Source organism: Plutella xylostella, chromosome 12, assembly GCF_932276165.1.
Source record: "Plutella xylostella chromosome 12, ilPluXylo3.1, whole genome shotgun sequence".
NCBI lineage: Eukaryota > Metazoa > Arthropoda > Insecta > Lepidoptera > Plutellidae > Plutella > Plutella xylostella.
In genome coordinates this window covers 7351450-7366640 of record NC_063992.1, presented here as the reverse complement: position 1 = coordinate 7366640, position 15191 = coordinate 7351450, and the positions used below count along the sequence as shown (strand labels likewise).

The 15191-nt window shown below is 47.4% G+C and overlaps 1 protein-coding gene across 1 annotated transcript; it reads left to right on the top strand.

Moving 5' to 3' along the window:
* Window positions 1-3: 3 nt before the first annotated feature.
* Window positions 4-15111, top strand: LOC105386831. Its single transcript, XM_048624458.1, has 22 exons — window positions 4-793; window positions 891-1051; window positions 1270-1389; window positions 1889-2032; window positions 2174-2672; window positions 2935-3065; window positions 3535-3720; window positions 6689-6841; window positions 7134-7385; window positions 7704-7885; window positions 8233-8392; window positions 8692-9583; window positions 9892-9972; window positions 10215-10468; window positions 10798-10942; window positions 11416-11482; window positions 11546-11695; window positions 12239-12381; window positions 13054-13269; window positions 13728-13804; window positions 14095-14232; window positions 14561-15111. The coding sequence occupies exons 1-22, from the start codon at window positions 139-141 to the stop codon at window positions 14774-14776; spliced, it is 5022 nt and encodes a 1673-aa protein (XP_048480415.1). The 5' UTR covers window positions 4-138; the 3' UTR covers window positions 14777-15111.
* Window positions 15112-15191: the final 80 nt, after the last annotated feature.

The window sequence follows — 15191 nt, the reverse complement described above, 5'->3', positions numbered from 1 at the left end:
CATGTCATTGCTGACGGCGTTCTCCCGATGCGTTTTCGCGGTTTTGCATTTGTTTGTTTTGATTCTGTAAAAGACGCGAAATTTAAGAATTACGGTCTTTTAGCACTCAAATAGAATTCGTATAGCTATTTAACAACCATGTCGATACTCCTCACCGAGTTGGAGTCGTTAAAATTGGATAGTCTCGATGAAGACTGGGTGGAAGCTATCCATCATTCAGAATTCCTCGAAATAGTTGAATTTCCTGCAGAATATGAGAGTGCCATCGATTCTGTTAACATGAGATCTGTTTTTCGAAATATTATGAAGGCAATTTACAACTGGCTGCAATCGGATGATGGGGATGAGGATAAATCTTGGGCGGCTTTGTCTCAAAAAGTTCGACATAAGGAGCTGCTGACTGTCCTCGCTTTCTACATTGACTATGGAACTAAAAACGTTCACACCAAAGATTACAGGAACAACGCGCTCCTTGCATCCCGTGTGTACTATGCGCTGCTGTCTATACCTGGTTTTAAGGCATACCACATCTACCACGCTCAGTTGTTCACACACTCTCTGGCCTGTCTCAGCTTCCCGCGGGAGATGTGTGAGAAAGATGAAAATTATTACAACACTAAAGAGTTGACACATGAAGTAAATTCAGTCATTAAGGAGCTTCGACCCTATGTACAAGATCTGAAGTCCGTAGTGGATAAGTTACATTTGAAGCCCACAGACATGAATTTTGAAGAGATCTTGAGTAATCTAGTTGATATAACAGGTGGTGCAATTGTCAATAAACTTAACATAGGTGAGTTTTAAAACTTTTTTTTGTAAAACTTATAACTAAATCATATATACATAAATCATTGTATATATTTATCTGTTACACTTCAACAATTTTCCAGACAAGATAGAGCTTACAAAAATATCCAGAGTGATATATGTGATGATCGACACTCTGCTGCAAGAGCCAACCGGAGAACCGAATGCTGTGGCCATCAGGCTTCTGTTCAAGTGTTTGCTGCCTAAACTAGTCGCTGCTTCTGTGGACTGCAGGAATGCTAATGTAATTTTTTTTTTTTAATTTCCAGTCTTCAACTTACAAAGCTTTAGAATAAATGTTTTGGCCATCAAATATACACACAGTAAAATTACTATTCAGTTATTAGATGATATTAGGTATTTGAGTTTTAAGTACACACTAATTTTTATAAAGTGTGTACCTAGACTACGTAGTGAACAAACTCAATGGACACTAAAATATATTTGTTTCTTTACTTTCAGAATTTAGTGCGAGCATCCTATGTGACCTACTCCGGGTTGATCTTGACAAGGTATGGTCCAGCAGCAGTATCTGGGTTCTCTGTCCTCATCCAGCATCTCTGCTATGCTCAGGATGGTCTGGTAAGCACTATTATACGAATTTGGTGTTTAAAGTTCCCCTACATTTATTTCTAAACAGATTTGAATCCTGCACTGAGATATTCATTAGAATAATTGTTCTATATCCTAACTAATATTATAAATGCGAAAGTAACTGTGTCTGTCTGTCTGTCTGTCTGTCTGTCTGTTACTCTTTCACGCCAAAACTACTGAACGGATTTGAATGAAATTTGGTATACATATGATCTAGATCCTGAGAAAGAACATAGGCTACTTTTTATCCCGGAATTCCCACGGGAAAACTTTTTAAGGCGCAGCGAAGCTCGCGGGAACAGCTAGTTATACATAAATATAAAGAATAATAATGTAGGACTGTGCAGAAGTAGATTCCCCTTTGGCGCCTACAGATTTACATTGCCATTAGATCAATATAATTCATCATTAGAATAACCATACCACTTTCTGTCTGTATTACATGCCTACTCATCAGCTATTACATTATTATCCTCTAACAACTTAGGAGCGCGCGGAAGTGCGTGCGGCGCGAATGTCGCTAGTGGTGGGCCTGATGAGCCTGCTGCCGCGCCGCGCCTACAGAGCCACCGTGTCGTGGCTGCTCACACTCAGCGCCACAGCCAAGGTCGCACACCGGCATATTGCTATGGTTAGTAGTTATGGGGTTTACGGTTTCTTGATACCTTTATTATTAATTACTAGTAATTTAATGGCGATAATTAGTGCTTATACATATTATTTTTAAAACGCAGAGCTTTAGTCAGTTATTGATTGTAAATTTAATCTACAGGAAATATTAGCCAACCTGTTGAATAATGAACCAGAGAAAGTAACAGAGCAGCCCGGGCCAAACCCAGAACCAGCCCAAAATGAAAACAACCCCTCGAGTCAAAACGAAACCAACCCCACAAGCCAAACTGAACCAGAACCTCAAGAAAAGACAACAGCTGACAATGAAACAACAGCTGAAGTTGTACCAGCCAGTAACACTGAACCATCAGACAATGTTGGCGAAACCTCCACTACTGGAGCAGAAACAGAAAAAGATGAACCAGCCAAAGTATCTGAACCAATGGTTGAAGGTGATCAAGACCCCACAGTTGGATTAGAATTGGAACCTTTAACACTTAATAATTTGATAGACGACACTTGCCCAGAATTTGTAGCTGAAACTACTAGTGGAAATGAAGAAATAACGGATCCTGTAGCCAGTACAAGTAAAAATGATGATAATAGTGAGATCCCTCCTTCAAATGCCACTGCTAAAGAAACAGGCGATGAGAATGCAGGTATTGTCCCTATATTTAAAATAAGACATACAAACAACCTTCTGACCTACCAGTGCTTATCAATATTTTATGAACTAAGTACATAGCCAGTTTCAGGGGTTGCCGGTAGGAGAATTTTGGGATGTAAAGTAGCTATAGGCAGAGAACATTTTAGCTGTAGCTTTATTATAGAAAATTATTTATGTAAGTTTCGAGCGTATTCAATACAATCAAATCTTTCCTATTTATATTGTAGATGTAAAATTTATATTAACTTTGCCAGAACCTCCAACACCAGTGGAAGCGCCTCCGGAGGCAGTAACTAGTGTGGAGGTGACCTCGGAAACCACCGACGACGCCATGAGAACAGACGACGACAGCAGCCAAGACATGCCCGCTGTCATCAAAGATGTGGTAAGTTTTTCAAGTAATGTAAAAGATTTTTCATTGTATAATAATACGAAGACAGTGACACGAGTAGGACGGAATTTATCAGTAGGTAACGTTCCCTTTGTTGGTAGGTCAATGTACAATGCGAAAGAAACAATACCCCCAACAAATTTCGCTCTCAACAACCTTGAAATCCCAAAATACTGTTACGCAGTTCTTCCATAAGTACATTTTAGTATTTATTTCAATTTTTAAAATTTGTTGGATGCATTGTTGCAGTTGCTCAGAATGTTGTGTTGAAATTCACCTTGCAACAGAAAAGACTCTGTTAAAATTCTATCGGGTTTATGATATCACCACCAGCAGATCACCACTATACAGAGTATACAGGCATTTAGGCTGGTGCTAGTGCTACTGTATACCTATATCTTTAATAAACAAATTATGATTCTGTTATGAAGTCATCAGTCTATATAAAAACGTTTTCCTTCAGGCAGAAGCAGAAGAGGAAGTAGCCGGCCTACTCCGCGCGCGCCCGCACACCATCCCTCATCTCTCAGTGCTACGGGCTCTGCTGGCGCGCTGCGACGACGCGTCGGGCACGCTGCGGGCGCGCGCTCTGAGTGCGCTCGCCGCCGCGATTGAGAGCCGGCAGCCCGCCGTGCAGCGAGCACTACAGGTCACTGATTTATCCTAACTTAATATTATAAATGCGAAATTAACTGTGTCTGTCTGTCTGTTACTCTTTCACGCCAAAACTAATGAACGGATTTGAATGAAATTCGGTATACATATAGTCTAGACCCTGAGAAAGAACATAGGCTACTTTTTATCCCGGAATTCCCACGGGAAAACTTTTTAAGGGGAAGCGAAGCTCGCGGGAGCAGCTCGTCTTCTATATCTATATACCTACTAGCGGATCCCGCGAGTTTCGCTTAGTTTTCCCGTGAGAATGCCTCGATAAAAAGTAGCCTATTATCCCCACACCACCCCGCCCGTGTCCGTGCTGCGGGCGCTGCTGGCGCGCTGCGACGCCGCGTCGGGCACGCTGCGGGCGCGCGCTCTGAGTGCGCTCGCCGCCGCGCTGCAGAGCCGGCAGCCCGCCGTGCAGCGAGCGCTGCAGGTTATTGATATAGTTGATTTATGATTGGATTTACTGACACCTAGTACTCTTTCCCAAGTCGGCCAACAAAATTTTTATAATTGTAAAAAATACTCACTTTCTTCTACAGGTGTTGCAAAAAGGCTAAACTAAACCGAAACTGAAATCAGAATTTAAAAAATCGCGAAAACAAATTTTCAATTTCCATCGAAACTTTGTTGGTCACGTCTTTTTAGTATGGATAACTTTTTTTAGCGAATTTTTAAATTCTGATTTCATTTTAGGGCTTAGATGGAACATGCTGCACATCATGTAGGTTTCGGCTTAGTATACCTTGTTGCAACATCCTGTATATACTAGCTGTTCCACCGAGCTTCGCTTCACCTTGTAAAGGTTTCCCGTTTAAATTCCGCGATAAAAAGTAGTCTATGTACCTTACACCACCCGGCCCGTGTCCGTGCCGCGGGCGCTGCTGGCGCGCTGCGACGCCGCGTCGGGCACGCTGCGGGCGCGCGCTCTGACTGCGCTCGCCGCCGCGCTGCAGAGCCGGCAGCCCGCCGTGCAGCGAGCAACGCAGGTCACTGTTGTAGTTGATTTCTGATTGCATTTACGAGCTACATAATTGTGGTATGTCATACGATGCGGCTAAACGTGGGCCGCCGTATTGAAGAACGTAACAAAATGACAATCCGACTAAACGTTAATCCGCCGCACAAAAAATTTAACAAAATATTATTGTTTTTTGTTGGTAATATCCTAATGGTCTGTTAAATGTACTTCAATGTTGCAGAAGGTGTCATTAAGAGAGCCTTTTCCGTTTAGGAGTAATTTGGTGTTTTTCTCAGTGGAACCCTTTCATTGCCCGTGAGTGTATTATAATAAATCCATTTATTGCAGGCATCAAGGGCCCATAGAATAAAATACACAAATACATTTTTAAATAAATCAAACAAAATTAATATATACTTTTAACATAACTTATAAACAAAAACTAACTAGCTCTAGCACTATTATCAGGGGGTTTCATTGTCTGTTTCGCCTCCCTGTATCGGCGGAACACTATCCCCGCAGGCCAGAAGTCTCTATCCAGTAGAACCTTCTGCTGGTCGGCGGGAACCCGAAGACGGAAGGACTTGAAGTCCGTCTGCTTGGCGGACTGCAGCCTCTCGATTGCCAGTACTTGGACTGGCTGTTCGGTGCGGCCTACACTCCTCTCCTTAACATAGCGCATGATGTTATCATGCGCCATATTCGCATGGATGCGGGAGACGTATATGTCGACCGTGGGCGTGGCGGCCTTCAGCGAGCAGGCGGCCGGGGCGGTGCCGCGCTTGTTGCGGTTGCGGCGACGGGGGCTCCTCTTCTCCACCAAGATGAAGCCATCCTTGTCGACGACCGCGTTGCGCGGGGCACGGTGGGGCGCCGCCGGAGCTACGGCAGCCGCTAGCGTCACCTGGGGTGCAGCAAGCGGCGCGGCTCGACGGCGGCGGCGGGGGCGGGGGCGAGGGCGGGGGGGCGCGGGCGCGGCCTCCTGCTGGCTCCTGGTGGTGGAGGGTGCAGCAGCAGCGGGGCGCGGCGGCGCGGGGGCGGCGGCTTGCAGCGGGCACGCGGCGTCACGTGTCCGCTCGGCGTATGTCGCAGGCGGCGGGTCATTTACCCGCCGCGAATCGGTGTCAGTTGCATTGGATTTATTCTGCTGCGCTTGCACTTCACGCGCCGGCGGCGGTGTCGCGGTGATCGCAGCGTCAGCATTGTGCAACGATAACAACTCACGTTGCATCGCCGCGCTGGCGAGCTCCGAGGCTTCCAATTTGCCTCGAATTTCTGTGATCTCGGACTTCAGCAGGACAATGTCCTTAAGCAGCCGGGTCACATCGACATGATCGAAAGTAACTGGCGGCAGCTTGTAGAGGTCCCGAGCCACGTACGTCGGGACATTATCCGGATCGATCCTGGAACACCCGGATGATGTCCTGCAGGTCCTTTTTCATGCAGCCATCGCCGCGGCGCGGCACGAGGCGCACTGCGGTGGTGGCGGTGTCGGCGAGCAGCTTCTTGGCGGCGGCAAGCTCAGCCTCCTTGAAGCTGGTCAGACAGATCTGCTCGAGGCTGATCACGTCCATTGTATCCAGCTTGTTCTGTATGAAGGCGAGCACCTCGCTCACCATGAGGGTGTCCGAGCGTTTAGTGGCGGTGGCCATGTTGCGGTCGTACTCAGTAGTGAGTCACACGTGACGGCTACAGACGGCGCCGCTAGAAAGCGACCGTCCGCGCCGATGACAGAATTGCAACTGTAGTAAGTAGGACTTTCTGACTTACCGATTTTCTGACTATAGAGGAGAATTTTTAGCCCTATAAACAAGAGTATCCACTGGCATCAGTGGTTCTTGAAAAAAAAAAATTATCTTGCTGACCTTATATACATTTAAAAATAAAAACAGTGCATCATTAGGTACCGCTGTTTAGGTACCTGCTTTTTCTGCCCCATCTATGCACCCTGCGTTTTTCAGTTAGATAATTAATTAACCCACGTTTCCGCCAACAGGAGCTGAACTCGGGCGGCGAGATCCCGCGCCTGGTAGCGTTGGCAGCGCGCTGCGTGAGCGACGAGCGCGCGCTGGTGCGCCGCGCCGCGCTGCTGCTGCTGCTGACGTTACTTACTACTGACGAGGCCAACGTCACGGACACTAGTCTTGGTGTGAGTACACACACACACATACAAATACGAGCATGGTAAAAGTTCGTCTACACGAGCTTATAGCTGAAGACTGTGCGTAGATTATCGCATTTTTTCAAAATGTGCCGATGACAACTTGCAAATGGTAGTGATGAAGTGTAAAACACAGAGAATATCTCAGGTTAGGAGGTTACTGCTGCCAGAATGCTAAAGTCATACCACCTGAGGGTCGGCCCTTTCCAGCCCTTACATTTCATCGCCAAAGACTGATTGAAAGCATAACTTTCCTAACATCTCCCATACAAACCCGCAGGTCCTAGTGAGTCTGTGCCGCGACGCGTCAGTCATCGTCCGCTCGGTGGCCATATCTTCCCTGGGCACGCTAGCAGCGCGCTGGGGCCGCCCCGCCACGCTGCGCGCGCTGCTGCAGGGCCCGCTGCTGCAGCTGCAGGACCCGGAGACCAAGGTACAGTCGGCTACACTAGCAGCGCGCTGGGGCCGCCCCGCCACGCTGCGCGCGCTGCTGCAGGGCCCGCTGCTGCAGCTGCAGGACCCGGAGACCAAGGTACAGTCGGCTACACTAGTGTGTGTACACTAGCAGCGCGCTGGGGCCGCCCTGAGTCACCCCCTTTCGGCATACTATACCCTTTATGCAACTCTCTGTATAAGATACAGTTATAATAAAAATTCATTTATTTGAAAAAACCTAACAAAGACACATAAATTTGTTGAAACCTTGGTCCTCAAACTAGGATTCCCTGTCCTATGAGGACGTTACGTAACTTAAGGAAAATCATTTCGCGCACCCCTTCATGCACAGAGTAGGTAGGTTATGTGTGTTATGAAAAAGACATAACAAAAAAAGAAATAACAAATCCCACAGATACAAGAGCAAGTGACAACCCTAGTGCAGTCGCTGCTGTTCGAACGTCTGCACAAGTACAGACCTGGCGGGTGCGACGACCTCATCCCCTTCATGTTCCTGGACGCCATAGTGAGCCTCAACATGCGCAGACACCTGCAGAAGGCATGCGCTATGCTGGTGAAGACCGGGAAGTGTATCAAGTGAGTTTGATAATAGAATAGAATAGAATAATATTTATTCAGATAACTATAGGTAGGATTTTAATAATGGAGTAATTTTTAGCAAGAGTTGGTCACTCACACAGGTTAGAATACACACACAGCCATAAAAGTTTATATTTTAATAAATATTACAGTAGGTAGAACAAAACACACACAGCCATAAAAGTTTATATTTTAATAAATATTACAGTAGGTAGAACAAAGAAGGTTGTGTACAAGCGTTTCACAACGTAAAATGTATAATTAAATATTAAAATAAATTGTTTTTTGTGTCAATTTTTTTTGTTTTTCTCCTTACATTACATTGATTTATCTCGCATCCGCAGCCACCGCATCATAGACATCCTGAGCACGCACCTCGGCGCAGTCGACGACGCTCGCGACCTGCAAACCCTCGTGCTACTGACGAGTGTAGCTCCCCACACCACCTGCGAGCAGCCGGCCTTCCTGCGCCAGTACCACCTGCGCCTTATGCAGGACCTCAAGGTACAACACGACCCACGAGAGTTTATGAATTTTACAAGGCATTTATATAGCAGACTTTACCAGCTGCGCCTCATGCAAGACCTCAAGTTAAAGTTTCATTGGATAGAACGTGTCGACGTTGCTGATAAATCGTTAGGCACTCTAGTTTTTGGAAAATTACGTGTTTAGAATGTATTTAATGTAATGGAAGTATTCTGTGAGCGCAATTTACTGTCAGTAAATTACCGTTATGGCCATTGTAATCGCCTTACAAATAAATCCAAATAATCACACAGAATGCAACCCCCATTTACTTCCAGAGCCGCGACTCCCGCCTTCTCCCGCTGACCATAGAGCTGCTCTCCTCCTGGTCGAGCTGGATCGTGGGCGCCGAGCGCGTGGAGCTGCGCGCGCACCTCATACGCGCGCTGGGCACCGCGCAGGAAGGAGTCGACTGTGAGTTGCTCCCTCTCTCCATAGAGCTGCTCTCCTCCTGGTCGAGCTGGATCGTGGGCGCCGAGCGCGTGGAGCTGCGCGCGCACCTCATACGCGCGCTGGGCACCGCGCAGGAAGGAGTCGACTGTGAGTTGCTCCCTCTCTCCATAGAGCTGCTCTCCTCCTGGTCGAGCTGGATCGTGGGCGCCGAGCGCGTGGAGCTGCGCGCGCACCTCATACGCGCGCTGGGCACCGCGCAGGAAGGAGTCGACTGTGAGTTGCTCCCTCTCTCCATAGAGCTGCTCTCCTCCTGGTCGAGCTGGATCGTGGGCGCCGAGCGCGTGGAGCTGCGCGCGCACCTCATACGCGCGCTGGGCACCGCGCAGGAAGGAGTCGACTGTGAGTTGCTCCCTCTCTCCATAGAGCTGCTCTCCTCCTGGTCGAGCTGGATCGTGGGCGCCGAGCGCGTGGAGCTGCGCGCGCACCTCATACGCGCGCTGGGCACCGCGCAGGAAGGAGTCGACTGTGAGTTGCTCCCTCTCTCCATAGAGCTGCTCTCCTCCTGGTCGAGCTGGATCGTGGGCGCCGAGCGCGTGGAGCTGCGCGCGCACCTCATACGCGCGCTGGGCACCGCGCAGGAAGGAGTCGACTGTGAGTTGCTCCCTCTCTCCATAGAGCTGCTCTCCTCCTGGTCGAGCTGGATCGTGGGCGCCGAGCGCGTGGAGCTGCGCGCGCACCTCATACGCGCGCTGGGCACCGCGCAGGAAGGAGTCGACTGTGAGTTGCTCCCTCTCTCCATAGAGCTGCTCTCCTCCTGGTCGAGCTGGATCGTGTGGGAGGCTGGGTTCTAAAGGCTGAATAACGAGAGTTAAAGGGAGAATCAAGTAAAAAAACTGTAAACGTCTTTTCTGCGATTGAACACCGGCAAACATTACGTACGCGCTATCCACTTATCTACATAGCTAATATTGTACTTTGCGAACATATTAAAAACCTTGAAGATTTCCGTTTTTGCTATATAGTTAAATGTTATAAACTAAATTGTGAATGAATAAAAAAGTAGTACTTAATTTGTGTGATTCCAGCTTGCCGGATAGACTGCGCCGCGCTGGCCGCACAGTTGGATCCAGATAACCTGCAATGGGCGGATGAACTCATGCAAATCTGTAAGTAACTCTTTTTTATCCCGAATATCTCGATATCTCTCCCTCACTGTCTAGTATCTATGCTATCGATCTGTCTGTAAACAGGCGTGGCAAATTTGCATATTCAATTATTTAGATTCTGAAGGCGCAAATCCTAATGCTAGTGCTGTCAAAACCTTAAATTATTTGTTTAAAATTCGACTCCATATGGTTTTCCGTCTGATTTATCACTCTATCCAACTGATTGCCACCCCTACCCGCAGACACCCGTGGCGCTTTATCCGGCGGCGGCGCGGCCGAGGCGGTGGGCGCGGCCGACCTGGCGCTGGTGGCCGCCGCGCCGCCCGCCCCGCGCCTGCTGCAGCTGCTGCTCACCCGCCTGCAGCAGCCCGCAGGTACTACACCCTGTATATACACACACAGGGTGCGCTGTCGGCCGACCTGGCGCTGGTGGCCGCCGCGCCGCCCGCCCCGCGCCTGCTGCAGCTGCTGCTCACCCGCCTACAGCAGCCCGCAGGTACCGTAGACTCCACAGAAACCTGACCCCCTCTCAGTAGCCTCTCAATGACATTGTACATACACCTGCGCCTCCCTATACACACCGCTATAACACACACACAGGGTGCGGTGTCGTGTGACCTGGGGCTAGTCGGCGCGACGGGCGGTGGGCATCTCTAGGTCGTCAGTAATTTACTTACACTTCTCCAACGTTTGACGGCTACCGTTCAAGAACTACGTGAGGCATTTTCGGAGCTTCTTGATCATTCGAGTTTTTTCTAGACGCCCACGTTTAAACCAGACATATTACTTTTGGACGTCTCCTAACACAACATTATAACCTTACAGACATGGACGAAGAATCCGAAGGCCTCACGGTGGTGGCTATCGGGCGGCTGTGCGTCCGCTCTTCCGCCGCCGCCGCCGCCGCCGCGCCGCTGCTGGCGCGCTGCCTCGCCGCGCCGCGCCCGCTCGCGCCGCGGGTCAATGCACTGTTAGCGCTGACGGATATATGCGCCAGGTATTACCACCGCAGAGGTAATCTAAAGCAGAAAAGAATTTGCCTTGCTATGTCTCTTCGGTCAGATTCTTGTTTCGACTGCAACCATTGTGGCAAAAAAATTCGTGCTGCTATTGGCTGTACAGCCAAAGACACGGTGCGGCCGTCGTAACTCATAACCCAAGAGCGCTGCAACAATCATCTATTGTATATACATAAATGCTCTGGCCAACAGCCGCCTATCGAATTACCTATCGACAAATGTCAAAAACCTTCGTCATTCGCTTATAAAGGAACGTAAACGAATATGCCGTGGGGTGGACGCAAGTAGCCTCTTCTAGTGTAGTATTTCGTATAAACTGTACTTTAAATACGTCCGACGATGCCTGGGCAATCAGCGACTAACGCTATTCTGTCTGACCTAATCCTTTCATCAACTTGTACCACGGTGACAAACCCTAGAACAGGTTTAGTGTTTGTCACTGATATGCTAAGAAGTAAAATAGGTATGGCACTATGGCAGCCGTTACACAAGTGAGAATAATAAGAAATTAGCTTTGGACTGTCACAATAATTAACCATTATCCTCAATTCCAGATACACCTGCATCGTAGAACCGCTCCTGGACTGCATCTGCATGTGCCTGTGCCGCTCGGCCGAGCCCGCGCTGCGCCGCGCCGCCGCGCCCGCCTTAACCAAGCTGCTGCTGGCCGGCTATCTGCGGCTCAACACGCCCTTCTACTACAGGTATTGTGTTATATGAAGTGTCTATTATCTAAAGCTGCGTACAGACCGGGCCAACGAACGCTAACGGTTATCCCAACGATGGATATTTATCATACATAATACAGGGCAGATTGCAGAAGCGAAGGTCAACGAAACCCGTTCGTTGGCCTTCGTTGGGCCGGTCTGTACGTAGCTTAATAGAAATTTGGTATCTTGCGCCGCAATAAGCAAAACACTTGTTAGAAGCCCTTGGATTTTCAATCAATCTTTGTTTGTGGCTGTATGCCGTGTGTGACTAACACAGCAAATTCGGCCAATTGCGATTGTGTTAAGGTACACACTATGTTTATTGCTGTCTTTACGGTGGAGATTTAAAGATATTTACAAGGTTAAAACCTGAAACAAACCCCTTGGAGTTTTGAGGCGCGGCAGGTGGAATGTGTCAAAACATTGCGACGCCATTGGATGCGCTTAGCCGCTATTCTTTAATTGTGATAAGGACGCTCTTCAAATCCTCCCTGTATAATATAAAATGTACTATTTCTTAAATATGCTACCTTACAGATACTGCGCTCTACTAGCGGACGAAGAAGCCGATGTCCGCGAACCAGCAGAGTACTACGTCACTAGCTGCCTCACTAGCGACGCCATCTACAAGCACTTCGTGGAGTGCGTGCTGCACTACAACAAGCGCGACGCCGGCGGCGGTGAGTCCTGCCTAGCTATAGTGAACCGTCTATACACTACGTGACTGCTGCCTCACTAGCGACGCCATCTACAAGCACTTCGTGGAGTGCGTGCTGCACTACAACAAGCGCGACGCCGGCGGCGGTGAGTCCTGCCTAGCTATAGTGAACCGTCTATACACTACATGACTGCTGCCTCACTAGCGACGCCATCTACAAGCACTTCGTGGAGTGCGTGCTGCACTACAACAAGCGCGACGCCGGCGGCGGTGAGTCCTGCCTAGCTATAGTGAACCGTCTATACACTACGTGACTGCTGCCTCACTAGCGACGCCATCTACACTACAACAAGCGCGACGCCGGCGGCGGTGAGTCCTGCCTAGCTATAGTGAACCGTCTATACACTACGTGACTGCTGCCTGTGCCTCACAAGCGACGCTAGTTCAGTATAAATTCTACTCTAGACCACCGCAAAAACTAAAGTTTTTTTTGCAATCCTTGCACTTCGGAAGGCGATGGCACTACTCACTGAATATTATTTCATGTGGAATTTTATTATGGTGTAAGTTACACGTAAAGGTATTACGGTGAAGTTTGGACAAAGGTTACACCGTGTAACCTTTGTCCAAACTTACCAGATCTACGCTTAATTTAATAGACACATCTTTCAAATGTAAAATATCTCTCCCACAGAACCAATATCCTTCGACTCGCGCCAGCTGATCTACGACGTGATGCTACAGCGCATGTCCTTAGTCCAGAAACTGAACTTACAATGTCGACTCGCCAGAGAAGTGTTGGAGCACGCGGCCGATATCTGCGAGGAGGGCGACGAGTTGCCCGACGAGTTGAACGACGCGTTGCTAGATACGATCACGCTGCTGTGCGGGATACGGATGAAACTGCCACGTGAGTTTTTGCTTTTGAGCTGTGGATTGTGTGGGTTGGATGTGTGATTTTTGCATTTGAAAATTACGTTCTGTGTTTGAGTTTTTATTTATTACATAATAAGTAGCATGTTGATGAATATCATAAAGAAGAAAAATAACAGTAAACTGTTAAAACTAACGAGGATCACCATGCCCTGCAGTGGTCTATATATGTATAGGGGATGTTGTTTGTGTGGTTCGAATTTTGATGAGTTTTTTGTGTGTTTATGCATACCGAAGCTGGGTGGAACGGTAAGTGGCTTCGTGGTTTTGTTTGGAGTGTTAAGATACAATTAAAAATAAAGTAACTGCTAGATATTCAAGTTTTAATACCTCTAAATTTTACGTTGTTCGCTTCAGAACAAGGAACATACTTCACTAACGAGAAGCTTCAGAATCTACATTAATAGGCCGTAATATGAATTAAATTTTTATCAGGTAAACCTACAACGCAAGGCGATCCGGGAGATATGGAAGACCTCCAAGAAAGAGTCACTACAAATATTGTGTCACATGTAAGTAATCTTTTACGAAGTATAAATTTAAATCATCTTGATTTTCCTAGTACTAAATTAAGTAGGAAAAATAATATTTTGTTTAATATTCTTCAAAAGGGCTTTTTAAGAGAATTTATTACTTACCTAAATCCGAGTCTACAAGGAAAACAGTTCAACTGACCAGAGCCAGAGATTACTTTAAATCAATATACTTTAAAAAAAAAACAGAATACTTACTATAAAAGTCTAGCAACGCGGCGATAACGTACTTTTAGCCCTGTATTAAACCTCCCCCCCCCCTCTTACAGAAAATGAAGCGCACAGTGGCGGAGGTCCTCGTGCCGGCGGTGCTGCGTCTCTACGCACACATGCGCTTGCGCGGCGGCCAGCTCGCGGCGTACCTCGTGCGCATCGCCACCGACCTGCTCAAGGACTACCGGCAGGAGGTAACGTATAGTTCGCAAAAGAGATATGTAGATGACCCTAGTTTGGTTCACAGACGTAAAGGTATGAGCTCTGTACGTACTATGTACGAATGATACTGAGAGCAGTCGCGTCAACGACAGCATAACGGATCACCAATGGTGTCTCGCTCGGTCTTATGGCTCCTCTACACGTCTGCGGAAGCGTCCGTAGATGCATCCGGAGATGACATCCGCAGACGTGTAGAGGGGGTAGCAACAAAGTTTTAAGCGATTTCATATTCATTTGCATGTTCCGCTTGCATTCACAACATCAGACAGTATATTCACTAACACATCCTTGTATTTCCAGATCGAGGAGCTCATAGAAAATGACGAGGAGCTCGTGGAGAAAGTGAGAATATTCCAAGAGACGATAGGAGAAGAGCCATCTTTCGGCAACACCCGGAACCTAGTGACCAGCAGCACGGCCCACGAGCCCGAGACGCCCAAGTCTAACAAGAGACGGACCTACAACAGGACCCCTAAAACGGCGAAAGCAAGCGCTAAAAGGACGCTAAGGGTTTAACGGTATTGTGAAAATACTTAGCAATTTGATTGAGTAATGGGGTATTATTTTTAAAAACGATTAAAAACCTTTTACTTACCTAGAGGCTTATAGCCAAAAAGTTATAGTAGGCATAGGTGGATGCGTCGCAAATAATTCTAAATTCTTTGTATAGAAAATTATATTTATAAAAAACAAAAAAACGCATTTCAAGTTTCTCATATGTATAAGGTGGATGAAGACAATGATCAGGAATCACTAGGTATGGGGTATGGGATGTACCTAGTTGAAGTCGGCGAAACCTATTTTCGTAGTATACGCCGAAGTATCATAATAATATAATTTATGCTATTTCTTAAAATTATGTTTATATTATAACTTTTTGACTGTTTTTGATGTATTTATGTATATGTTCGGATATGTACCTTGAGGTATT

What these genes read in the sequence shown, in the direction of transcription:
- LOC105386831 (XM_048624458.1), top strand. Translation starts at nt 139, where the DNA reads ATGTCGATACTCCTCACCGAGTTGGAGTCGTTAAAATTGGATAGTCTC. An exon ending in CCGTGCAGCGAGCACTACAG is followed by an intron (nt 3,721 to 6,688) that starts GTCACTGATTTA and finishes TTCCGCCAACAG; the next exon opens with GAGCTGAACTCGGGCGGCGA. An exon ending in AAGACCGGGAAGTGTATCAA is followed by an intron (nt 7,886 to 8,232) that starts GTGAGTTTGATA and finishes TCGCATCCGCAG; the next exon opens with CCACCGCATCATAGACATCC.